General features: G+C 50.6%; 1 protein-coding gene across 1 annotated transcript; it reads left to right on the top strand.

The window, feature by feature from the left end:
* Window positions 1-15,080: 15,080 nt before the first annotated feature.
* PIGR (polymeric immunoglobulin receptor) lies at window positions 15,081-25,507 on the top strand. Its single transcript, XM_089908835.1, has 10 exons — window positions 15,081-15,138; window positions 15,882-16,220; window positions 16,967-17,620; window positions 18,808-19,140; window positions 19,705-20,028; window positions 20,927-21,101; window positions 21,494-21,615; window positions 22,252-22,383; window positions 22,507-22,565; window positions 23,600-25,507. Exons 1-10 carry the CDS (start codon window positions 15,096-15,098, stop codon window positions 23,693-23,695), a joined length of 2,277 nt encoding a protein of 758 aa, XP_089764961.1. The 5' UTR covers window positions 15,081-15,095; the 3' UTR covers window positions 23,696-25,507.
* The last annotated feature ends 304 nt before the right edge of the window (window positions 25,508-25,811 follow it).

The raw sequence follows: 25,811 nt of genomic DNA, 5'->3' as shown, positions 1-25,811 counted from the left end.
CTCGCTACCTATTAATGCTGCTACTGTTCGTTAAGTATCTCTACACAGCTGGCACGCCCCTAGGTGACTTCACATTCCATATTCACTTGATGCAACATTTCTGTAAGGTAAGCAGGATAATCCCCATTTTACAGATGAGAAGACTGAAGCCAGAGACAGGAAGTAGCTACACACCTGGGCACTGAACGCACAGCAGCTACAGCCTAGATCCTTGATCATGGCGCTGCACCTCCATACTTGGACTTATGGCCTGCATATCTGGTCAGGCCTTCCCTGTTTAAGGTTCTAGAGAATTCCTTGTTTTCCTCTTTTAGGCCTGGGTGTAAAAATTTCATAACCATTTCCAATAATTTGTTCTCTTCAATCACTGAGCTGACTTACTCCTGTCCTGGCTAAGTGAAGTGGAAAAGTTCAGGGAGCTGGAACTAAGAGCTAAAAATTCACTCACCAGCCCCGAGGTCCTTATTGGCATTTGTACAAATTGAGCTCAGATCTTAATCGCCTGCAGCGGTGTCCATCTGTCACAGGTAACTCAGGGCAAACGCTTAACTCCACAGACGACTTCTCATGCTCTCCACTAAGACTTCGGGGATTTCTTCCTCTTCTCCAGGAGCCAGTGGGGTCTGGGAAATACAGAATCAGTTAAATAACAGCTCCAGTCAGATATAAAGAGGAAGGTACTTCCACAGAAAGACTTATACTTCACTTCAGCCAAGTAGACATGGATTATGTGATTATTTTCCATTGGTGTAGATAATCCAGGGCTAACAGCTTGACAAACGTTCAATGGAGAATGGAGATTCTACACGAAAGGAAACACACTCTCTGTGGGTGGCCTTGCATGCAGGGTCCAGGGCCACCAAGCCCTCCATTTTTCTTGAAGTGACACAGCTTGGCTTGCAGGCACTGGCCCTCCCAGGCCAACCTGCTCCCTTCACCGTCAGCAAGGGGATGAGCTGTCACCCCATGGCCTGCTCTCCAGGGGGTCAGCTGAAACCCAGACAAGCAGCAGAGAGGTGCCAGCTGCAGGAAAGGACCCTATATGCCATACTCCTAGAGGCTCGTAGAAATCACGAGCACTGAGGCACTGGGTCAGGAGGCCACCATTTGCCTTCTGGTCCCATTTTGTTGAAGACATATGTTCCCTGATTAGCATCTGGCATCTCCTGTGTTCTGCCTTTTCCAACCTCTGGCCGAGTTCCCAACCTTGGCTTGTTTGCTGCCTTGATCTAGATCTACCAGTGTTGCTCTGAGTGTAGAGGGTCAGTCAACAAGGGCCACTTCTTCTCCTAATGTTACAGGGTCCTGCCTCCCCAGCCCTGAGTATCTTAGACAAGAGGAAGAGAGCCAGGATGACCATGACCAAAGGCGTTTTCCAAGTTGTCCCATAATTTGAAGATGTTGCACCTCACTTCAGACACGAATTCAGAAAAAGGGCATCAAGGAGTTCACTTCTTTAGAGCCTGGCATGGGAAGGACAGACTGGTTAGGAAATGCAACTTGTCTAAATTTTTCATTTTGCCAGCACTCTCCTCCACCTGTGTAACAAAGAAAACTGAAAATTAATTACAGTATACGTCACCGGAAAGAAGCAGATTGTACACCACTATACAGGTGGGACTGTTGAGGCTCGGATGGCACAGGCTGCAGGGGATCACAGGCGATGTTTTTCCAATGGCTGCCTGCTAGGCAAACCTTGGGCTAAAGGCCAGGCTCAGACCAGGAACAAGGAAACAACAAGGCTTCAGGAGGACACCAGTAGCTCATGAGAGGGGCTAGGCCCTGTCACCTGACACTCTGTTGACTTTGGATGTCTACTCTGAAAATTTTCCTTCTTCCGCCCCTTCCTGGCCAAGGGATGGAGGTAGTAGAGGGCAAGAGAGTGGTTTGGTAACCTCAGAAATGGTTTGTTCATTTGTTCCTGCCTCTCAGAACCAGAGAATAAAAGCTCTTTGGGGTCCCGGGACTGGCTTAGGGGAAATAGAGGGAGCCTTGGGACCAAGGCCAACTTTCCATTTCCAGACTCTTTGATGTTCCACTTCATCACTCCTAGCCTCCTTGGGACAAGACATAGGCTCAGGGGGCACCCACCACAGTCTCTGCCTTCACTCCCCCACCAGCCACAATGATAGAGTACAGGCAATCCTCCTCACTACCACTCCGGGAGGCCTAGAAGAAATGTTGTTTTCACTCCCTGATTGGGAGTCAACAGAGCTAGGAAAACAGATGAGGGATTGGACATCTGCGCAGTGACATAGGGAGGCAGGTAGTCAGGGAGAAGGAGGTGACTCAGTGAGTTCATGCAGAAAAAAGAAAAGATTTGAGGCTCAGGTGCACACACGTGGCCAGTAAGTCACCCTCTCCAACACATCCAGTAACCTGAACCTCTAATCTGGTCGCAGCCCTCTCCCTCTCTTTCACACTCCCCACGTGTCCACCACCCAGCTTGCCATTCTGAGTTTTCCTTCATTGAGCTTGCTCTTGTCATGGACACAAGGCTGCCAGATCATAGATGCTATGCTCCAAGCTCCTTAAGAAGGGCCCTGGGGAACCCCTATGAAATCACCCAGTAGCCAGGCAAACATAGAGCATTTATAATGAAATGTCCTTCTACCTACTTCCGAATGGGGAGATTCACCAGGGAGCCTCTGAACGTAAGTCTGTGCTTAGAAACTCCCCCAAAAGCTTGCCCGAGCAAGCCCAGCCGACTGGACGGTTCTAGTCTGGGATTCCAGGCAGTGACCACACTAGGGACTACGTTCCAGATGGCAGCGCTCAGCTGACCAAAAGGACAGTCGTCCCCATCCCATGCCCTCTCCCAAGCCTCAAAGGTGAAATTAGAACAGGAAGAACCAATGCTGTGCTCTTGTCAGTAGATGACAGCTGGGGCCAGGAAATGCTAGATCGTTATTTGCTGATGGCGAGGGCAGGATACTTGGCGTAAACAATCCCAAACAGTCAACATCCGTAAAAAAAAGGGGGGGGGATGGGGCTTGCTATTTAGCTTTGGTAGATCCACTGTCACAACTCTATTTTCCAGTGATTGATACTAAAATACTATATATTACTGGCTTACCAAGGAATGCTAAATTTCAGGGCTGGCTGACCTGCGATTAAACATTGACTCCAGACAAGGGTTAAACATTGACTCAGCTAAAAATCCGCACATGGGAGCAGAGAGCAGGCAGTAAATGGCAGTTATAGGCATTTCATCCGTCCCATCTTATCCCACTTGTCCAGCTACATTCATGGAGACCGTCCACAGTGAGCAATGGCAGAAGGGCAGTGGAGTTCTGGGGGAGGACTGGATGGCGTTGGCCTCCCCTTCTCTGTTGGTGGCTGGGTCAGCCCCGGGTCTGGGAGCAACGCGCTAGTGGTGCCAATCTGAAGGGCTGGGCCTGCGGAGGCGTGTGGACCTGGCCCCCTCCCGTCTTCCCTGGATCAGTTCAGGATGCAAATGGGAGCCCTTTGCTGCCTGGGGAAACACAATTCAGAAGATTCATCTGGGGGAGTAAAGGCTTTGGGAAGTGGAGGAAAGTGCCCAATGCTGGGAGACCTTGGTTCTCAACCCATCCATGCCATCAACTCACCATGCAAACCTGGGCAAGTCATTCCACTTCCCCGCCCTTGGTTCCTCATGGGTCAGTGGGGCTCTGTTCCAAAAGCCTATGCTGCCCCTTTCATTTGAAGCTGGACAGTAAACACCTTTTAGATGCCAGCCACTGTCCATATTACAGTTAATCTTCATACCATAATTATGGGGTAAGTGTAATTAGCCCCATTTTATAAATGAGAATACCAAGGTCCAGAGACATTAAAAAACTTGTCAAGGGTCCCCCCGCTAGTAGGTGGCAGGGCTCCTACGTAAACCCAGGGCGTTCTGGGTCTGGAGCTTGGGAGCTTTCCACAAGGCTACACTGCCTGGCTGGTGTCGCTCTTTGGCAGTGGTGTGTTGGGGTGATGACTCCTCAGTTAAACCATAAGCCCTTGGGGAACAGGGATGCATACCCCTGCATGTCTCAAATCTCCCTGGACCTCGAACTTTTTGTGGGCGTAATTTTGTGGCAAACTGATCGAACTGGTCATGGGCATAGTAGATGCTTGTGGTAGGCTGAAACACGACCTCCCAAAGACATGTGCACCTCCTCATCTCTAGAATCTGTAAATGTTACCTTATTTGAGAAAAGGGTCTTTGCAGATGTAATTCAGTTCAGGATCTTGAGATGAGGAGATCATCCTGGATTATCCAGGTGGACCCCAAATGCCATCACAAGTGTCCTTATAAGAGAAGCAGAGAAACATTTGAGATACACTTTCAAAAGACAACGTGAACACAAGGACAGAGATCGGAGTGATGCGGCTACAAGCCAAAGAATGCCAAGGAATGCCAGCAGCCACCAGGAGCCAGAAGAAGCAAGGATCAGGTTCTTCCCCAGAGCTTCCAGAGGAAGCACATCACCCATGCCTTGATTTCAGACTTTTGGCCTCTAGAACCAAGAGATAATACATTTCAGCTGTTCTAAGCCACACAGGTTGTAGTAATTTGTTACAGCAGCCACAGGACTCTAATGGGGTGCTCGATCAAACACAGAATCCTAGAACTGGAAAAGCCTTGGAGACCATTTGGTCCAGCGCCCCCATTCAACAGATGAAACGACTGCAGCCCTAAAGGAGGAAGTGATTTGGCAAAGGTCGCTCAGCAAGTTAGAGGCAGAGCCAGAGCCACGATACAGGCGTTCTGTCCCCAGACCAGGGCTCTGCACTTCCCCACACTGACTCATGCTGAGTCCCAGAGTCGTGAAAGCCAAATGAGAAGCCATTCTCATTATTATATTCTTCTCATATGATTATTTTAAGAGGGAGGGGGAGCTTTTAAGCAGATGAAGTGATGGCAGCTTTGGAGGTATAATTCCTGTTGCTATCATCACTATTGAGTTGGGTAGTTGGACCCTCTTGGCCAGTATCTCCTCTCTCAGGACTGGGATGCAGGGGTTATGTCTTAGGGCCAGTGGGTTCCAGGTGGGGAAACCACAGTGAAAGAGGGGAAGCTGGGGGACCCTAATCACACCACTAGCATGTGGCTGAGCCCAAAATAGGACTCAGGGTCTTGACTTTGTGGCTCTTCCCTGGGTTCTACTTCTCATTTTCTTCTTTCCCTAAGCTGGATCACTAATCCAGGCGGGTCTTGGATATGTAGGGCGGGGCAGGGGTGAGTGGGGGAACGGTATGCTAAGATAGTCTTGGGGGCTCCTGGGAATACAGCAGGACATGATCGAGGAACCCTCCCACCATCACAGACTACAGGAACAGGAGTGGAGATCTGAGGCCCCCAAGGCAGCATGAGAAGCAATTGTTTCATGGATGTGCTTCCCTCCCTCCCCACAGGCTTACACTCATCAAGGTTCTGTCTTAGTCCTCAGTGGGCCTCTCTTAACACCAACTCCAGCCCAGACAACACAAGGTATCCCTGCTTTGGAGGAAATCGGTTAATGAGACTAAGAAAACAAAACCTACAAATATCTTGACAATTGAGCTCCAAAGGAGAGAGAGAGAAGGAAACCTTTGAAAGGAGCTATAATCTGGCAGAACCAGGATGTTCCCCTAACTGTCCCCAAACCATCTCCATCTCCCCTCACATCCTCCCACTTCACATTGACCCTGGAACTGGGAGGAAGAACAATTGCTGAAGGGGAAGAAAGATGGCTTAGCTATCGATGTGTCTTTGTGCTTTCCCACCCACCACCATCGGGCTTAGATCAGGGCTGCAGTCGGGAGAGGAGGTTGACAATGACGGAGAGGTCCAGAAGGGTTTGGAGATATCAGAGTCTAGGGGGCCTGTGCCTTGCTTGTCCTGTATGCAACTCTGGTGGTCAGCATCTTGCCCATGTCCTTTGCAGCCTCAGTTACATGGGGACAATTGAGCACAAAAGGCTACAAGGGGTGTCGGGGAGAACGTGCTTCTGAGGCACACGATCTCCCGGAGGCATCAGAAAGATGCAGATGAGCCGCATTTGCCCTGTATACACAAGAAGGGCGAGGAAGGGCTGAGTGGGCCCGGAGGTCCTACCCGAAGGAGCCCAGATGAAGGGACAAGTAGAACACAGAGTGGACAACAGACCTCTCAGGATGGGCCAGTGTAAAGGCCACCAACCAGCAGGGCACATTAAACCTCAGTGGATGGGACTATTTCCTTCCGGTGCATGAGGCCAACATAGAACCATGACAAAGCAAGGCCAGTGTGATGGGGCCCTCCTTCCCACTGCCTCGACAGTTACACTGGCACAAGCCATCCCCTCACCCAGGCCCACTTCCCCAGGGTTCACATCATCACCAGAGGAGAGAGGGGAGACAAAACGGAAAGAAAATCCAGAATGAGACTGAGTTTTCAATCGGGAGTAAAGTGACTGAGATATCGTTGAATTGGACCAACTTTGCCCAGAAATGACTAGGTAACTTTTTTCTTACATCAGTCAGATTGTGGGTTTAGGGTCTAAAATTAAGCTCCATAGTAGAAAACCTGGTTTCTTTTCTTGCCATCCAAACCTGTGATCGCGAGTTGATAGCCTGCTGTGACTGAGTGGGTAGCTAAAATAAGACCTGGGCTCTGACTGCCTTGTGTTTTTCCGGGACTCTATTTCCCCTTTCCTCCTTCCTCTTTTTGGGGTTCAGTCTGTAGGATGCTGTAGGGAGAGCCTGGGCCAGCCCTGCGCAGGTATGATGGGGCAGGATTCTGTGGGGGGAGCATGGTGAGGGGTGGAGGACGCACATGTGTGTTGGGGAGTGGGGTTCACTTGTGTGACTCAGGTCATTTGGGGAACTCCTGGGAGTCCTAACTGGGTCAGGTCAGGGAGAGCACCAAGGACTAACTGAGTCAGGGAAGGAGGTTTCTACCCCAGCTCTGCCTGTCAGCGCCCTCTTTGCCGAGGCGCCAAGCCCAGGTTCCAACAAGACTCTGAGGTCTGCCATTCCCGGGGGAGCTCAGAGGCAGCCAGAATCTCCAATTCCTCTAGTGAGTGAGGAGGGAAGAGCACGGTCCCCGGGGTCCTGGGAGCTCTGGAGCTGGCAAAAGGGGCTCTGCAGGAGGTGCGTAACAAGTGGACTTAATCCAGGCTGAATAGCCCAGGGAGTGGGGGACATGTTGCCAGGTGAGTGGAGATATGAGTCCAAGGATGTGAGGCTATTCCTGCCACCTATACCCCTTCCAATGCATATCGATTCCATGCCGTGCCCTGGGCTAGGTGTTTCACATCTAATATCTGGTTATATCCTCAACCTGTAGGTTTGGTATTACTCTCCTTACTTTCCAGCTGAAAAGAAATATGAAGGTGACTTGCCTAGAATCTTGCAGCTAGAAAGCAACAGAACGGGCTCTTCATGCTTGATACCCTATCTCACATCCTGCAGCTGTAAAGATGTAGGATTCCCAAGTAACAGAGTCTCCCAAGGTCAAGGAGAAGCAAGTGGTGCCAGCCAGGAAAGCCAAAAGGAAAGGAAAGAGGGATCTGTGGGAGTCACGTGCCACTGGCCAGCCGCCATGCCCGTGGGAGAGTGTCCCTTTAAGAACCCAGGTGTGGGTCAAGCACCACACACAGTTTCAGTTTTGGCAGCAGTATCCAGTGTCCTGCCAGAGGCTTCTAGAAAGGCAAGGGTTGCGGACTGGTCAGCAGGCTGTGCCCAAGAAGCTGACAGGATAGAAGGAAGTGGTTAAAAGTAAGTGTGGCTGCTCTGGGATCCCCAAAGGGATGCCATCTGGGAAGGGCCCGGGATGGTGTCTCAGGCAGTGCTCTCTGCGTGCATGACTCCCAGCTTACAGAGAGTGGGGTGAGGAGAGCGTGGTCGCTGCTTGTGTGCTCGAGCATGTTGTGGGGGAGTAGGCAGGCGCATCTCGGAGAGCTGAGTAAGGACGCATGGGTGGAAGCTCAGCAGGTGGGAAGAAGGGATGTCTTGGGTCAGCACATGTGGTTCTGCTCTAAGTTTGGTCTCCGAATTCCCTACTAACTCCTTTATAACTTAACTGTGACCTTAGGTAAGTCACCTAATTGCTCTCTCAGTCTCGGTTTCCTAATGTGTAAAATGGGGATACAAATAAGGCCAATCACTTAGGGTGGACGTGAGATTCAAACGAGAAAACGTGTGGAATTGCTTTGAAAACTCTAGAGCGAAATAACAGTTGTTCGGTGTTTTTCAGTTCGGTTCAGTTATTCCAGGACTATTGAGCAGCCGAAAGACCTGGATAGGATAAGGCATGTGCAGTGCTTGGCGTGAGGCAGGTACTCTTCTAGCCCTTGAAGCTTTCCACCTCCACCTTTCTGGTGAGGGCACAGGCAGCCCCTTATTCCCAGCTTCGAAGAGGCTCTGAGATCCTTTCCAATTTCAACCCAGCTTTGCTCTCACAGATTCCTGCCACTTTGAGGTATAGTGTGTATCACTGTGTCATTCTGCACCTGCTAAAGTGGGAAAAATGAGGTCCTTCCTGGGAAAGTGAGTGAGGCGGGCAGAGACCCCTCCCAGGCATAGGCAGCATTCCCCAGTCCTGATGTTCCTCCTGGCTCTGCAGCCCGGAGGCCTCAGACATAGGCTTTCCCCTGGCCCAGCCCGACAGCATCCCCAGGCCAGCCAGGGGACCCTCCGGCACAAGCACAGATGCTGCGCAAGCTCCGTCTCTCACCACCCCCACTTCCCTTTTTGCAACTGCCCCAGGCCACCTAAGCTGCTGGCGCTGTTTTGCACCACAGCCTTCGCCATCACTCTCCCCCTTCACTAGGGGAATTACAGGTCCCTGAACACCTGGAGACGAGATATGCCAATTCATGGGTTAGGGAAGAAGGCAAGTCTCTGGTCTGCCCAGAGCCAGCTCTGAAACTCTCCATCCATCTCTCTCCCTGGCCTTGGGTGTGGTGATGTAGCGGAAAGAGCAATGAACCAGGGAGCAGCTAGCTGTCTCTTAGACTGTCTCTTAGCACCTCTAGACGCTGTGGCTTTATTTTACAAATAGTGTGATAGCAGCGGCTTCCAAGTAGTAAACACACTTACCCTTGGCTTTCACAGCTTCATTCCCTTCCCACCTGAAACAAACCTGGGAGGTAGGCAGGGTAGGTATCACAATCCCATTTTACAGTTGAGGAAACTAAGACTGTGAGTTAATGTGAGTGGTGTGAGTTCACCCAGCAAGCACAAATGACAACATTTTGGGGCAGTCATTTTGATATGGTCATGGGGACATTCTGACATCACCTAAAAAACGCAACACCCAGCTTTAAAAACAATAACATTATTCAGGCATGTGCTCAGCAGAGATCCCCTCATCTACGTCTTGCCCCTCTTTGGGTGGGCTGAAGCTGGGAGCCCAAAGTCCCTGGCATTGACACAGTGTGATGGAGTAGAAAGAAGCTTTGAAGGCAACGTGTCTGGTTTTAGGAAACGAATGTAGCATGCTGTACACGTGGTAAGTGCTAAATAAATAGCAGCCAGTATTATTTTTTCAGGAAGAAATTTCTCTGTTGGCACCTACCTCTGGGTTCAAATAGAGTCTCTTCACAGGAACCACCTTTCCTGTGAAAAGCAGAGAGGCGAGAACTGGACTAACTTCTCCTCTAAGATTGGATTTCCTGCTCCCTCCCCTCCTGACTGCTTCCTCTCAACTCTAAGACCCTCTGCAGTACAGCATAGTGACTAAAATCTTGTACTCTTGACCCAGAATGCCTGTATTTGAATCCCATCCCAGTCACTTACCTACTGTGTAACTTTGGACAAATGTCTTACTTCTCTGGGCCTCAACTGTCTCATCTGTGAAATGCATTTGCCCATTTTATCCTACCTTCTAGGGTGGTTGTGAAGATTAAATGAGTTAACACATGTAAAGCACTTGAAAATGACTCAGTACGTGCTAGCTATAATTATGATCCCTCACTTCTAACCTAGTCCTCTTTCAGGCCATGCTGGTCTAATCTGAGCAGCTCCCCCCAGTCTTCAAAGGACGCTCAGCAAATAGACTTCTGTTCTGTCACTCTACGACAGGAAAAAGAGAAGACTGTGTTGATTTTAGAGAGGATATGGGCAAGGAACTATTTTTTTTTAAGCCCAGCGCCCTGCTTAGAACTTTACATATGTTGCTTCATTTAATCCTTACAGCGACTCACTCTACTAGGTACAATTGTCTCCAGTTTACAGATGAGGACTTGGGGCTCAATGAGTTTAAATAGCCTGCCCCAATCACACAACCCCCAAGTAAGAGAGACGAGAGCCAGGCTGAGGAGTCCATGCTCTGTGCTACTCTCCAAGTGCACAGCAACCGTAAAAGTTAAGTGCACAGACCTTCACCCTCCTGTGCTAACGAGTAATTGCAACCTCTTACGGTGGAAGAGCACTTTACACTCTTCAGAGTGCTTCCATATATATTAACCTGTTATTCCACTCCATAGTCCCCCATCCCACAGTAGCCCTTCAACTAGAAGAGTCAGGGACCATGATGCCCATTTTACAGATGGGAAAGTTGAGCCAGCATATTTTGCCCAAGTGGTAGAGCTCTTCTTGTAGCCTGTGACAGAGCAGGACTCTGGACCTCTGGACCTTCTATCCTCCATGCTCCTCTTCATGCTACTTTCCCTTGAGTGCCCAGAACCAAGAAGCTATTGGGCAAAGTGAGAGAAATCAGCCCTAACTTTGCCCTTCTCAGAGAGGGAATGAGATTGTAACCATTCCCAATCTAATCAGTCCTTGCTGAGCAGCTGGTCTTCGCCAGGCACTCTCTGGAGAGCAAGGCCTTCTGGAGGTGGAGAGATTGATTTCAGTTGACTCTTAACTTCCAGGAGCTTGCCATCTGGTAGAGTGGTGAGGTAAACACTTACACATCAGGGTAGAATGGGATGGAGTCAATAACAGGGGTTCTCAGTCTCTGTGGAAAAGCCATCTGAAAATCCACAAGTCTTATTCCCAGAGCTTCACGGAGCTTGTATCCCAAATGCTTAATTTCTGCTGAAGTCTTGCATTCCGACTTTTGACGGGAATGGAACCAGAAAGTCTTGGGTCTTTCTAGCTCATATATCCTTTGGACCGTGTGGCTGCTCTCTCTCCGTCTCCCTGCCCTCTGGAGTTTCGATTCCTTTTCCCCAACACTGCCTTTCCTTGGAGATTCTCCCACAATCCAGGGCTTACATAAACTTCATAGCCTCTCCTATGCTCCTGCCTGCCACTCCAAGTCTGAGGCCCTTCCGGACTACACAGACTGCCTTCCCTCCCCTAGCGATACTGTGGTTTCCAGGCTCACTCTAGTCTGTGCTCGGCCTCTGCACCCATGGGAGAGGAGGGTGATAGTCCCACATGGACCCAGTCAGTGCCTCTCCTGGCCATTCAGTCCAGGCCAAGGAAAGCTCCTTCCGCAGCCAGACCAGCCACTCCCTGCTCCTCTGAGCCCCAAGCTTCCTGTTCCCCCAAGTTCACAGGAAGTCAGAAACTGCCCACTTGGCTTCAGGTCCCCATAGTGCCTGCTTCTGTTCCCTCTAAAGCCCCGGAGGCTGTGAGAGCTTCAGCTGACCCCCTGCTGTGTACCAAACAGGTGAAGAACCCAGAGTTGCTGAGGGCCTGTGCTCACCAGCAGCCAAGCCAGGACCTGGTCCAGGAGAGCCTTCTCCCTCTGAAAAAGGAGAAGAACCTAAGATTAGATGGACAGAGATTTGACTCCAAACCATGAGAGCTGAAGACCAACCACTCTAACTTCAGGGGAGCTATAGCTAGATTAATTCTACGAGGAGATAGACTCTATTATTCAGCAGGGCTTACACCCTGCCCCAACCCACAATGGTGTAGACATACGTTATGAATATATCAGGGTCAGTAACTTGGTAAAATGAGAATGATTTAGAATATCCCAGCCTGACTAGTGAAAATACGGCTCCTTTTTTTTTTTTTTTGGCGGTACGCGGGCCTCTCACTGTTGTGGCCCCTCCCGTTGCGGAGCACAGGCTCTGGATGCACAGGCTCAGTGGCCATGGCTCACGGGCCCAGCCACTCCGCGGCATGTGGGATCTTCCCGGACCGGGGCACGAACCCGTGTCCCCTGCATCGGCAGGCGGACTCTCAACCACTGCGCCACCAGGGAAGCCCATGGCTCCTTTTTTAAGAGCCAGAAAATGTGCCTTCACGCATGATATACTAGCCCATGTAGATCCCCAAAGAACAGGTCCCTCTGAGCATCCAAGTAGTGATAATAGGGTAGTGATTCGACCCCACTCTGCTGTGGAGTCTTGGGGCCAAGAATCTCTTAACCCTTAGATTTCCCATCTGCACATGAAGATATTATTTATCCCTTGGGTGGCTGAGATGATGGATGAAGTCATATAAGAAAAGAAGGTAGCAAAGCATCTGGTGCATACTAGGTGCCCAATAAATGTTATGCTCTTTCTTTCCTTCCTAAAGCAAATCCTTTGACTCCAGCCCCAGCTACCATGGAACTGGGGCCTCCCTGAGACCTGAATCTCCCAGGTTTGGGAGAAAGTCTGCTTTTGAGAGGAAGGGATTTCAAATGATTCGCAAAGCCCAGGGTCCTTTCAGCTGCGAACAGAGAAATTGTGTTTCAAGTTTAGCTTTGAGCAAAGATTTCCTGCTCTTGAGAGCATGGGGACATGGGAAGAGTCCAGTATCCCTGGGGACTGGACTGTGTGTTTCCTCACCAAGGTCAACTTCTACCAGATTTGCCCTCCCCCTGCGCACGCCTGGTGATCTCATCCCTGGTGTGAGGTTATGCAAAGGGTAATGGGTACGTGTGCGCATCCTCCCCCGACGTGGACTTTCACAGCCATCCAAGCATGTCACAGATGAGAGAAGCCTGGGCTGGCAGTCGGGACCCCCGCTTTGGAAAATCTGGCATCTGACTCTATGTAACCCAAGGCAAATTGCTTTTACCAATCCAAAGGGGGGGTTGCATCCCCCAGCTCAGCCTATGGGAAGGCCGACCCCAGTCTCACAGAAATATTAGGAAGCTTGCTGATGTCAGGTGAGAACAGCGACCAGAACCAGAGAGCTGCTACTGGCTTGGGCTCCTCAAAGCACGTGGCTTTGTGTCCGCCCACTGGCCACTGCATCCAAGGCCAGCGCAAATGGCGGGCGGTAGAGTCCTTGGGACTCTGCAGCGAGCGCATCCCAAGTGCTCCAGAGCAGAGAGACTTCCCAGGCCTCTGACCCCTGCCCCCACCTGGGAGTCGATCCCATGGCCACCACGGTGCCCACTCAGGTGGTCCTGCAGCCAGCATTGCCTGAGCACATCCAGGCTGGGAGGGACGTTGGCATTTGGCTAAGGCCCTACGCCAGAAGTTAATCATTGGCCTGGTATGAAAAGTCCAGGGCAGTTAACCAGAATCAAGAGAGCCTCAAGCTGCCACCCAACACCCATATCTGCCCCCACCCACTCCTCTTATTCTTCTGAAGAACCGGAGAAACAGAATACCTTTATCTCCACAAGGAAATAAAAAGGTGCCTTGCTGGGAAATTCCCTCACGGAAAAGAAATAACCGAGATAAACAGCTCTATTTCCTTTGGCTCAAGCTAGCGAAGGGCGTCTCTGAGAGTAGGAACAGGGCCAAGGCAGTAAGGGAGCCTGGGAGATGCCTCTCCACTCTCCCTGCTGCTTAGAGCTTCCTTTTCTTTACGGGTGCTGGTTACTGCCCAGCACTTGTTAACACAGTTTTCTCCTTTTACGCTCTCTTCGTCAAGTCCATTCCAAAGTTGAAATCCTGTCACAGTCTGTGGGAAAGTGGGGACTCCGCTCTTCGCCTCTCGCCTCCTTTAGGCTGCAGTCTGGGTCCAGAGGACAGCTGTGGTCAGGCTGGGCCCTGGGGCCCTCAACCCTCCCCAGCCCTGGGCTATGTCCACAGATGTTACAAGGTCCACACGTGCTGCACCCTCTGAGTGGCCTTACCTTGGATTCTCCATCTTCGTCGGACCCACCTCAGCAACCAGGATAACAGAGGCCATCACACCTACATTTTGAACCCCAACCCCATAACTGAGTGTCTGGGAAATCGTGGGCAGATCACTCAGCATCTCAAGATCTTGATTTTCTTATCTATGAAATGGTTGTAATTATATCTGTTCTGTCTTATTTAAAGGGAACTTATAGAGCTCCAGTGAAATAGTGTAAATGACAATGCTTTGATAAGCAAAGGGGGCTCTACAAATAACAGGAATAAGCATGAGGGATAAGCATCCCACTCTGTTTGACGAGCAATACAGTGCAGTAAGAGAGGCTCAGAGCTTAGACCCTGGGGGTCAGACAAAGCAGGATTCAGGTCTCGCCCACCTCCTCCACTCCCACCCTACCTATCCCCACGCTTAATCCTCGTGTGAACGCGAGGAAAGCACTTAACATTTAAGCTTTCATTTCCTCCTGTGTAAAATGTGGATAAGAAAGCCCCGTCTCCTCAGCAACAACAACAACAACAAAAATAGAATACCCACCTCCTTGGGGCGATATCAAGTTTAAATGAGATAATACAGGTACATTATTTAACACAGTGCCTGGAACATGGTACAAGGACCATTCATGGTGGTTATGACCATCATCATCGCTTTAATCCTTGCTAGGCTGCCTCTATGCATCTCTACTTACTCATATGACACGCCACAAAATATGCCAGCCCCCCTCCACCTCCCAGGGGTGTAGGGAGGGCAGCTGGAACAGAGAGATGGAGCCATTTCTTGGTAGTAACCAATTATCCGGTGAGCTGTTCCTGAGCTGTAATGGATCTTGCCCAGGACCGTGACCCCCGGATAGGGATAGAGAGGAAATGACACATGTGCGTGTCCCTACCCTAAAGGAACTTTGCAGCTTAGTTGAGAAGATGAAAATCTACTTATACCTATTAAGGAACAAAAAAGCATTGTGGATGATGGGACTTTGAACTGTAATGAGAAAGGCGGAGCCATTCATTCTTCCACAGGTTTTATGTCGGTTACTGGAGATACAAAATCAAACAGGTGTTGCAGGAACTCGGTCAGCTAGTCTTGGAAGACAAAGGCACTTCATCACCTCATGCTATTGTCTTTCAGCAACCACTCAAGAAGGCGGCCTGGGTGGCACAGCCCCACCGGAGCCTCCAGCGATGTCGCGCCTCTTCTTCGCCTGCCTGCTGGCTCTCTTCCCAGGTGCGTCGGCCAGGTCCCAGCCCACCCCCATCCCAGACCCAGTTCCCTGGGGGCTCTGAAATCAGGCCCGTCCCCAAGGATGTCCTTTGCAAAGCTTGCACTCCCTTGAGGAGTAACCACACAGACGATGCAGAGAGGCCACATCTAAAAATGGATTGGTGAGCCAGCACTGGGGATGGGGAACAGAAATGGCACTTCCACATTTGAAGGTCAGGGGTCTGGTGAAGGGTCTTCACTGGGAATAAAGAAAATAAGACCTTGACCTTGAACGAAGCATCACTATGAGTTGCTTTGTTTTGGGGTTTTGGGGAAATGACTTATCCTTGTGGCTCTTAATATTTTTATCTGGAAAAATAAAAGAAAGTAATCTGTAAAGCTTTTTCGGAAATATAAGGAAATAACAGATAACAAAGGAAATAACGTAGCACCCCACGAGGGTGGTTTTAAAAAAATATATATATATATGTATATATATACACACACACACAAGGGATATCATTAAATAAGTTTGCGATCCCATTTTCCTTAAAATGGTTATCATTAATGAATTACGATTAAAATTTAAGAATTGTTTAATAGTTTGGCAATTTAGCAATTGCCTAGCTGTAGCACATGGTAATTAATCCACAGAAGGCACATGTCTTGGGAGGAAACGTTCATGTCCTTGGCGTGGGCTGTCTGGATCCTCTCAGCGGGCTTTACCCTCCTGCAGCCTCGGAAAACCTCTGTCTCTGTCCCCACAGTGGTCTCCATGAAGAGTCCCATATTCGGTCCTCAGGAGGTAAGCAGTGTGGAAGGCAGCTCAGTGTCTATCAAGTGCTACTACCCGGCCACCTCCGTCAACCGGCATACCCGTAAGTACTGGTGCCGGCAGGGAGCCAGGGGCCGCTGCACTACCCTCATCTCCTCAGAGGGCTACGTCTCCAAGGACTATGAAGGCAGAGCCAACCTCACCAACTTCCCAGAGAGCGGCACATTTGTGATGAACATCAGCCATCTCACTCGGAATGACTCGGGTCTCTACAAGTGTGGTCTGGGCATTAGCAGCCGAGGCCTGTCCTTTGATGTGAGCCTGGAAGTCAGTCAAGGTAAGGATCCAGGTGCCTTAGACTTCTGGGGAAAAGTGAGAGGGAATCATCCCAGGAGCAACAGGGAGGCCTGAGGAAGGATCTCCTGAGAGGGCATGGGGAAGGCTATGGGTCCATCTGGAGGAAAGGACTTTGCATAATAGAACATGGAAACGAGACAGATGGGACCTACTTAGTGGTGGGGTGCGGGGGCACTTTTCTAGGTCTACAGGGCCTGAAATATTTCAGGTTTTACTAAGGCTCTAACTTAGAAGAGCATGAGGAGGACAGCTTCTCTCATTAGATTTGTTGCAGGAGGGACAAGAGGCCCATGAGCAGGGAGAGATTCATAGGGATCCTTAAATTCTTGCTATTAGAGCACCCTTCAGATCAAGACCTTGGGTCACCAGAAGGCTTCTTTTAAAATATATTTTCTAACCTGAGATCCATTAGTCCATCAAAACCCTCAGCGTAAATAAAATGATCAGTTCTTGCCCAAAGTCCACAAGACTGGATGTAATAAGTGATACAGGTGTAAGTATCAAGACAGAATAGAGGAGGGAGAGATTAGTGCCAGCTTGGGAAGCCTTCATAGAGGAGGCAGCAGTGAAGTTGGGCCTTGGCAGACATTCTGACAGTGTCCCTCTGGAAAAGAGGGCACTCCAAGTGACAGGCACACCCAGCCCTCAAGGGGAACATTGAGTAGTCCTATGGTGCAAGAAAGCAAAATCACAACTTGACCCCCACCCCTCATTCTGCAGCTCCTGGGCAGATAAATGGCGTCCACGTCTACACAGCAGAACTGGGCAGAAAAGTGACCATCAACTGCCCTTTCAGGGCTGTGAATTCTGAGAAGAAGAAATCTATGTGCAAGAAGACAGGCCAGAGCTGCGTGCTAGTCACCGACTCTACTGGGTATGTGAGCCCCAGCTACAGCAACAGAGTACAGATCAAAATTCAGGGTACCAACAAATTAGTGTTTAGCGTTGACATCAACCAAATCCAGCTCAACGATGCTGGGATGTACGTCTGCCAGGCTGGGGATGATGCCAACGCCGACAAGAGCAATGCTGACCTCCAAGTGCTGAAGCCCGAGCGTGAGCTGATTTATGGAGAACTGAGGGGCTCAGTGACCTTTGACTGTGCCCTGGGCCCCGAGAAGGCAAATGAGGCCAAATTTCTGTGCCGGGTAAAAAATGCGGAAGCTTGCAGTGTGATCATCAACACGCTGGGGAAGAAGGATCAGGACTTTGAGGGCAGGATCCTGTTCATTCCCAAGGATAACCATTTCTTCAGTGTGCACATCACCAGCCTGAGGAAAGAGGATGCGGGGCTCTACCTGTGCGGAGCCAACCATGATGGTGAGCCTAAGGAAGGCTGGCCCATCCAGGCTTGGCAACTCTTCGTCAATGAAGGTGAGACCTGAGAGTGGGGAGAGGGAAGAGGTGGGCAGTCTGGCAGGGGAGAGCCTCACTCGCTCCCTGTGAATCTGTTTAATCTCCGTCAGTCAGCTGACGATATCTGCTCACTGACGAGCCCTGGATCAGATGTTCTGTGGGCAGCTGTACACGAGAGCTATACAACACAGCCTTTGCCTTGTGTGATCTCCTAACTCTTCTTCTCTGTTATCAAAGGCCTTTGATGGCCGTCCCTGATCAATAGGAATGAGGGGAGTGAAGCTCCTGATTGAGACCAGACCTGTAGATTGCCTGGGTTTCAGAGAGCCATGGTGAGGACATAACACGGAGGCTACCCGACCCTCGAGCAGTATGGCACCTCATCCTTCACACTCAGATGGAAGAAGTCTTGATTTACGCTGGTCGCAAAGCTTTCCCAGGAAGGCAATGCCCCAGCTTCTAAAATCTCCCCTCCAACATCTCTTAGGGTTGTTTGTTATTCAGCAGGTTAAATCTCTGCTTCTTCTCACCCTGGAGCACTCCACACAGAGTTACCCTCATGAGACACAGTGAACCAGTACTTGAAGTTCATGGTCACTGCCCTTGTGACTTTCCTGTAAGGGGCTCACATTCCCTGGACATCATTTCTCCATCTAGCTCAGTCTTCACCACATCCCCCAGCGTCTTCAGTCATCTGGGGTTCTCATGGAACCTCAACTTTAGCTTCTTGGAGAGAAGCCATGCTTCTTCTCTTGGACATGGCCCTCAGTCGGGGTGCTCAACAATTAAACTTATCTGTGCTACATAGTGTATATTTTAAATCATACTGTTCTAATACATTTTCTTAATTTGGAGAAAAAACATCTGGCCATTTTGTGGGACAAGCTAATAAACAGACAAAAACTTACCTAGGGGGAGATTTTGTAAGAAGCCTAAGGAGAAAGGCTAATAGTCTCTCTTTAAACCCCTTCCATTCTCTGCTCAGAATAAGGGGGGGAAGGAATCAAGGTCGCCAGACCAGTGGGGAAGTCTCCTGGAGGCTGGGTGAAGGCTCCAGTGCTGGGCTCTGTGACATTAGGAAAATCTTTTTCACTTTCTCAGGAGGGTGAGGTCTAAACGTCACTCTCCACCCTGGCTGAGCCCACGGGGAAGAGGCTGCCCAGACCACATTGCTTCTTCCTTCCCATCCCTGTCTGTGCTTCTAGAGACCATGATTCCCCCAAGTCAGTCTGTGGTGAAAGGAGTGGTGGGAGGCTCCGTGGCCGTGTCCTGTGCCTACAACCCGAAGGAAACAGACAGCCTGAAGTACTGGTGTCACTGGGAAGAGACTCAGGGTGGCCGCTGCCCGCAGCTGGTGCAGAGCGAGGGGCTGGTCAAGGAGCAGTACGAGGGCAGGCTCGCACTGTACGAGGAGCCAGGCAATGGCACCTACACCGTCATCCTCAACCAGCTCACCACCCAGGACGCCGGCTTCTACTGGTGTTTGACAAACGGCGATACTCGCTGGAGGTCCTCGGTGGAGCTCAAGATTGTGGAAGGTAATTGCTGGACTGGGGCAAGAGGGAAGGCAGGCAGCCCCAGGTACCCCTCCAGTCAGCAGCAGCAACACCCCCCAACCACTCTGCCTCCCACCTTCCCCCACCTCCATGCTGATGGAGAGAGCCCACCTGCTCATACCTGTATCAAGCACCCATCCCCATCCCGTTCACACCTGTAACAAACCCTTTCCTGCCCCACACTCTTCAAACTACCACACCTCCAGTGATCAAGAGTATCGGCTTCTTTTACAGTATATACGGCGTCAGCTGAGTAGAGTATGGCTGTCTTGAGTCTAGGAGAGCAGATAACAATGAGGAAAGCAAACTGAAGTCATTAGCAAGGTCTATGGTCTGTGATAGACTAGAGTGACTCACGGTGGTCACCAATAATCTATTATAGACACATAATTACAAGTGCTTTTGTGTTCAGTATAGTGTGTTTATTTACCATGCTGTCCAAAGAGGAAATAGGCTGTGGACAAAGCACCCCCCTAGTCCCCCCGTCACTTTTCTGCAGCATCACCAGCGCCGACTTCTGTGCCTATTTCTCCCTCCCTGCTCCAGGAGAACCAAGCCTCAAGGCACCCAAGAATGTCAAGGTTTCGCTGGGAGAGACCTTCAAGATCTCCTGCCACTTCCCCTGCAAATTCTACTCCTATGAGAAGTACTGGTGTAAGTGGAGCAACAAAGGCTGCAGGACCCTGCCCAGCCAGGACGAAGGCCCCAGCCAGGCCTTTGTGAACTGCAACCAGAAGAGCCAGGTCGTGTCCCTGAACCTGAACTCCGTCACCAGCGAGGATGAAGGCTGGTACTGGTGCGGAGTGAAGGAGGGCCACAAATACGGAGAGACCGTGGCTGTCTATGTGGCGGTGGAGAAGAGGGTGAAGGGTGAGTCTCCGAGGGCCATGCCCACGTACCCTGGGACCCCACAGAAAGCTGCCTAAGAGCATCTCCATCAGGGGTGGCCCCTAGGTTTGGCTATAAGAGGTGGGGGTGGGGAGGGGGGTAGATTATGCCCCCACCTGGTCTAATTTAGCCTTCCAGAAAGGGCATCCCAATAAATATACAAACTAATTAAAAATAGTGGATTTGCCATTTAACCTCAGTTTCAAGACAAGTCCCATAGTTGCTCCTTCAGGCCACTTTGAAGCCCTTTCTATACAGAGAGATCTTCTTCTATATGTAGAAATGTCAAAGTCACTGTTATATGCATCATACTCTCTGCTCAAAAGAGGGCCAGACAACCTTCACGTACAAGGTCTGCTAAAGAAAATCGGGGCAATATCTTCTAATAAGTTTGCATTTCAAGCCTCTTTTTAAAATATCACATGAAATGTTTTATCCCTAATGAAGGTATTTTTAGTCCCTCCAGAAATCCGATTATGTCAGCATCCAGTTGGTCAGGCTCACTGAGGGAGCCCTAACCAAGCTATCACCAGGGGGCAGCACTATGGCGCCCAGCCCTGTAGTCAAGAGGCCCTGGGCAGGGTTTCAAAGCTGCGAAAAGTCTCCCTGTCTACAAATGATGGGTCAGCCCTTATGCATAGCTGGATCTAATGACACGGAACCTTGCGGATGGAAGTGAATTTGCTATGAATGGGACCGAGGTCATCTGTGACAAGCTACTGAAGACCACCAGTCCTGTTTCTAGTGTCCTTCGAGACCCTATCCTAACAGTCTTGAAATCTCACCCTGACCCTGGGGTTCCTAATGAAGTCCCACTCCTCAGACTCCCTAAACTCAAGGACAGAAAGAACCATAATCCAGCCCCCTCTGCTCTCTCCAGGGTCCCAGGATACCAGTCGAGTGAATGCTGCTCCTGGTGAGGAGGTGATAGAGCCGAGGGCCAGGGAGACTGAGAACAAAGTCATTCAGGGTCCCAGCCTTTTTGCAGAGGAAAGAGCAGTGAAGGATATTGGAGATCCAGCTGGTGGGAGCGGAGCACCTGCAGATCCCGGCAGGTGAGGAGGGATTTGGGGATCCCCACCTGGAGAACATTCTGGAGACCGAGGACCTGAGGTTGGTCCACCAGGCCCAAGGAGGAGAGCCTGTCCGCTTCTTGACAGCAGAGGCAGCCCTCACTGCCTCGGTCTGTGCTCTCTGCCCTTCTCCCGCGACCAGTGCGGTGCTCACCATTCAGTTCAATTTCCCAGTCCGGGGATGCAGGCAAGGCCCGGTCCTCAGCTTTGTCCTGTCTAGGAGGGCTTCTTAGAAGAACAGAGCTCGGGCGGCTGTATCAGGAGGACGCAGTGGATTAACCAGGAAGGAAGAACTGGCTGGAGACAACCGGCCAGCACCTCCTGGGATCCCCAATGTCCCTTGCAGGGACTAACTAAATTAATGCTCCCTCCAGCTCTGCAGAACAAGGTGGGAGCTCCAAAGTGCTGTTCTCCACCCTGGTGCCCCTGGCCCTGGTGCTGGCTGCAGGGGCCGTAGCGATTGCGGTGGTCAGAGCCCGACACAGGAAGAATGTCGGTGAGTCCCGGGGTGCTCCCTGCCCCCCACCTCCAACCCTGAGCCTCAGTCCTGGCTCAGAGGCGCTGAGGGGAGTTGCCATGATCTGTTCCCTTTTATCAGCTCAAAGGAAGGGTCCAGGAAAGTGAGGTGGGGAATAATAAACCCACACATGCTCAAAACTTACAGCAAGTGCTGTGGTCCAAATGCCGTCATCTCTGCTGGAAGTCCATCTTCAATTGCTGCGGGTCTAAATTCAGAGGCATAGCTGCTGGGAAGAGGAGGGCAGGGTGCTGGGAAACCTGGGCTTCCAGCCTGGTGTGAGGACCAGTCAGCTGTGTGACTCGGGGTGTCCCAGTTTCATACCTCTGGTTTCCTCACGGCTCAAGACGGGGGTAAGAATAACCATCTCTGAGGACAAAACAAGGTCCTGGGCATTGCAAGTTTGCAGAGTGATGAAGAGAGGTCAGTGACTGTTGAGTCTAGATTGTCTGTGAAAAGGGACTGGGGAGGAGACTCGGGTCACTTCTAATCTGCCTTGGGTCCTAGTCAGAGACGAGCAGCAAAGAACTTGCCCCCCTTCAGCTCTCCTGTGGGGCTCCCTTGGGGACGCCCCGGCCCCCATCTCTACACCAACTCCTCTTTGCCCCCTGACAGACCGGATTTCAATCAGAAGCTACAGGACGGACATTAGCATGTCAGACTTTGAGAACTCCAGGGATTTTGGAGCCCATGACAACATGGGAGCCTCTCCAGACACTCAGGAGACAACTCTCGGAGGAAAAGACGGTACATCCCTCACTCAAGGGAATGCCCAGTCCCTGGGGAACAAGAATTAGCCCTGACTCCGCATCTGGGACGGGAATAGGAGGCCGGGGAGGGCTGACCCACCCTCCCCTGCTCTTCACACAGAGTTCGCCACCACTACCGAGGATGCCGTGGAGAAGGAAGAACCCAGGAAGGCGAAAAGGGTGAGAGCAAGGAGGGAGAAGGAGGCCTCACGTGGGTGATGAGGAAATGCAGCATGAGGGACTGCAGTTAGACATCAGGAAAAGCCACCTCAGAGTGGGGCTGGCACCAGAGTAGGGAAGGGGGTGTAAACAGTATTTGGAAAGTGCATCTTTCTGGTTGTGGTGTTGACCTGGCTGAGGCCCAGGCAGGAGGTAAGCTGTGTTTATAGGCTGTAAACTGGCAGGAGGGAGGGAGACGGCAGTGGGGGGGCAGGGGGCAGGGGGAGTGGTTGGCAGGGGATGAGGAAGGCAAATGCATTAAAGATTCAGCCACAGGGTGGGCAGGTCAAGTGTCAAACGCTGGCCATGGGACCCATAGACTCAGGTCACCACTCTCACTTGAGGGTTTGCGGGGACCAGCATTTTCCCTGGGCCTGGAAGACATTTGCTCGTGGGAGGCACTGATAGCCACTAGAGGCCCCTTCCCACCCCAACCAAGTGCCATGTTACTTGAAATCCTGCCTGCCTTTGGGTCACATGTTACCCTCTCCTCGTACTTCCCTGATCCCAAGGCACTAACGCTTGTTATCATATCTACTCTCCCTGGCGGCAGCAGAGATCCCAGCACTGGGAACAATTAGGGGAATGAGTCAGTCCTGGAGACAGCCTTCCCCTCCAGCCTGGTGTTGTGTCTCTGAACTGGTAGAGAAAGAAAAATGTAAACCTTGTAGCTGACGCCAGCCTAGGCCACCTTGGCCGTGACCGGGGGCAGGGCTTCCGGGGACTGGTCCAGGCAACAGAGGTGGTTCCACTCCATGTGTTGGAAGGAGGTAGTGAGACAGAGGGAGATATTTTTAGAAGCTGCAACTTTCCATTTCTCAAAATTAGTCCCTCTTGGTGAGCACGGTGGCCGGAATGAGGACAGTGAGTGAACAGAGTCTTGGGTTGTTTAGGCCAAGATTATGAATTTAGGATACTTAGTGCATCCCCTCCCTCCGACCCCCACCCTCTGAGCCAACGCCCCAAACACTGACCCCTCTCCTGTTGCCCCCTAGTCATCCAAGGAGGAAGCCGACATGGCCTTCACCACCTTCCTGCTCCAGACCAACAACATGGCCGCCGCCACCCAGAACGGCCCCAGAGAAGCCTAGACAGAGCCCTGGTTGCACCCATCCCTCCGCACGTGGCAATCACGTTCTGAATCACGTTGATCCTCAGGGCCCTCAGCTCCGGGCCTCCACTCCCTGCACTCACACCCCACCTAGGCTTTTCCTACCTGTCCTCAGAGGGTATGTTGGTCCCTTCTCGGTGGCATCCAAGCCTGGCTTACTTGTTCCTGTTGGGGGTGAGGTGACGTGAGGCATTCCCACCTACAGCTTATTCCTAATGAAAGAACTAAGATGTGGAAGGAGAATTACGATCTAAGGGGACCTCTCAGAAAGAAAAGGGACCACAGTGGGTGGAGAGACAATTTCAGAAAGCCATTCAGGGCTTCTCTGCACCCTTGTTTTGGGATGTCAGTGGGATTCTCCCTTCCACTCCATCCCCGAGTCTCCCAATCCCCCACTCCCTTCCATCTTCTCTTCTTCTTTCCCTCATTAAAAATACGCATTTGGATACTCACTAGATTCCACGTGCTCTGCTAGACACCGGGACACATAGGCCACAAACCCGGCTAGCAACCTTTCTAAAAACATCACTGAAAAAAAAAAAAAATCACTGAATCCCTGGAAGACACAGCATCTCTGTGTATTTACACTCACTAAAATCCCCATCAGGTATTCTCACCTCTGCCTATATTGGGAGAAACCATAAAAGGTCTGGAGTCCTGAGGCTTTGGGGATTATGTAACATGGGCATACATACAAGGAATCAAAAACACATTCTTACCATTTTACAGGTGAGAAAATTGAGGTCCTAAGAGGTGAAGAATTTTGTCCAAGGGCAAAAAATGATATACACTAGTGTCAAAGCTAGATTTCGCATCTCCTGTCTCCACATAAGAGCCTCTGCTCTCCTGATGGAGACAGAATTCTACAGGAAGGAGGAAGAGGAGGAGAAAAATGTAAATAGCGACTTTCACAAGCCCCACCTCAGGGAAGACACCCCTTTCCCTTTTTGTCACTCACAGAGACCTAATAGTGTAAGAGAATGGTCAAACACTCATAACCCCTGTATTTGAAGAGTTCTGAGTGAAAGGGGAGAAAAGAGGGGGTTTGATGGTGCCAGGGAGGGGCTGATCTCCAAAGAGCTAAGGTTTTAAGGTCTTTTTCCCTCTAAGCTCTGCACTTCAACTAGCACCTACAAGCTGGCACTCGCTAACAAATCAAAAATGTGAATTAATTAATAATTAAAGACAGTGATTGCCACCAAGGAGGCTCAGACTGCATTTGTCCCCCATACCACTTGTTTCCCAGGCAACACTTTCAGAGCAGTTTGCTGTAGTCCCACTTTTAGACACCCCAGGACATGTATCTAAACCAGAGTTCCCCCCACCTCCAATGCTGGGCTGAGGGAGGCTAGGGGACAGCTTGCAGGTGGGACCAAGATTCTCTTCAATAAGAGAACACTTTGGGGTCTACACCAGTGGCCAAGATGCCAAAGCTCTGTAATGAAAGACTCTCTATGATGGAATAAACTGAAAGCAGATATAACCAGTGCTCCTCTTAGGCATTAAAAAAAATCTTGGTACAGCATCCATGGAACACCTGACCTTAAATCTCATACCTCCCTGGGGTATCCTCCAAGATCAAGAGGCTATTAATGAAAACTCAAGTAACCAAATGAATAGACTCCTTCCATAGCCTAGAGGCTAATTAGATGATGAGTTAGGTTTTAGAATAGTTGACCCAAAGCCTCTTGGGGGACAGTGATTAGGTAAAGGACCCCCTCGTCTCCTAAGGCCATTCCTAGGTTCTGCTAAACCTTGCCATATCTTATAAGCTTCCGTGCCACCCCTAGACTCTTCTTCAGGGTGTCAGTGTGTAGAGAGTTCTCTCTTGGAGAGAGTTCTTCCTGGCCGTCTAGCCCACCTGATGTGGGATAGAACCTATGTTTCTATCTGGGCCTTGAACATAATGCTTTCCATGCTATGTGCTTCCCCAGTCTGGATAGCAAAGCATTGCAGGAGAACCAAAACTACAAGGTATGTTAGAACCCATCACTGTTTTACCCTCAGGAAGCTGCTCTCTGACCCACCAAAGAGTCATGCCTGGGGCAGAGGAATTAAGATACAGCTTCTGTGTTAATGCAACAACCTACAAGCCA

This window comes from Delphinapterus leucas, chromosome 1, assembly GCF_059928025.1.
Source record: "Delphinapterus leucas isolate spDelLeu-1000000601 "Yukka" chromosome 1, BTC_Dleu_Yukka2, whole genome shotgun sequence".
In the NCBI taxonomy this organism is placed as follows: Eukaryota; Metazoa; Chordata; class Mammalia; order Artiodactyla; family Monodontidae; genus Delphinapterus; species Delphinapterus leucas.
This window is presented reverse-complemented; position numbering and strand designations above follow the sequence as displayed.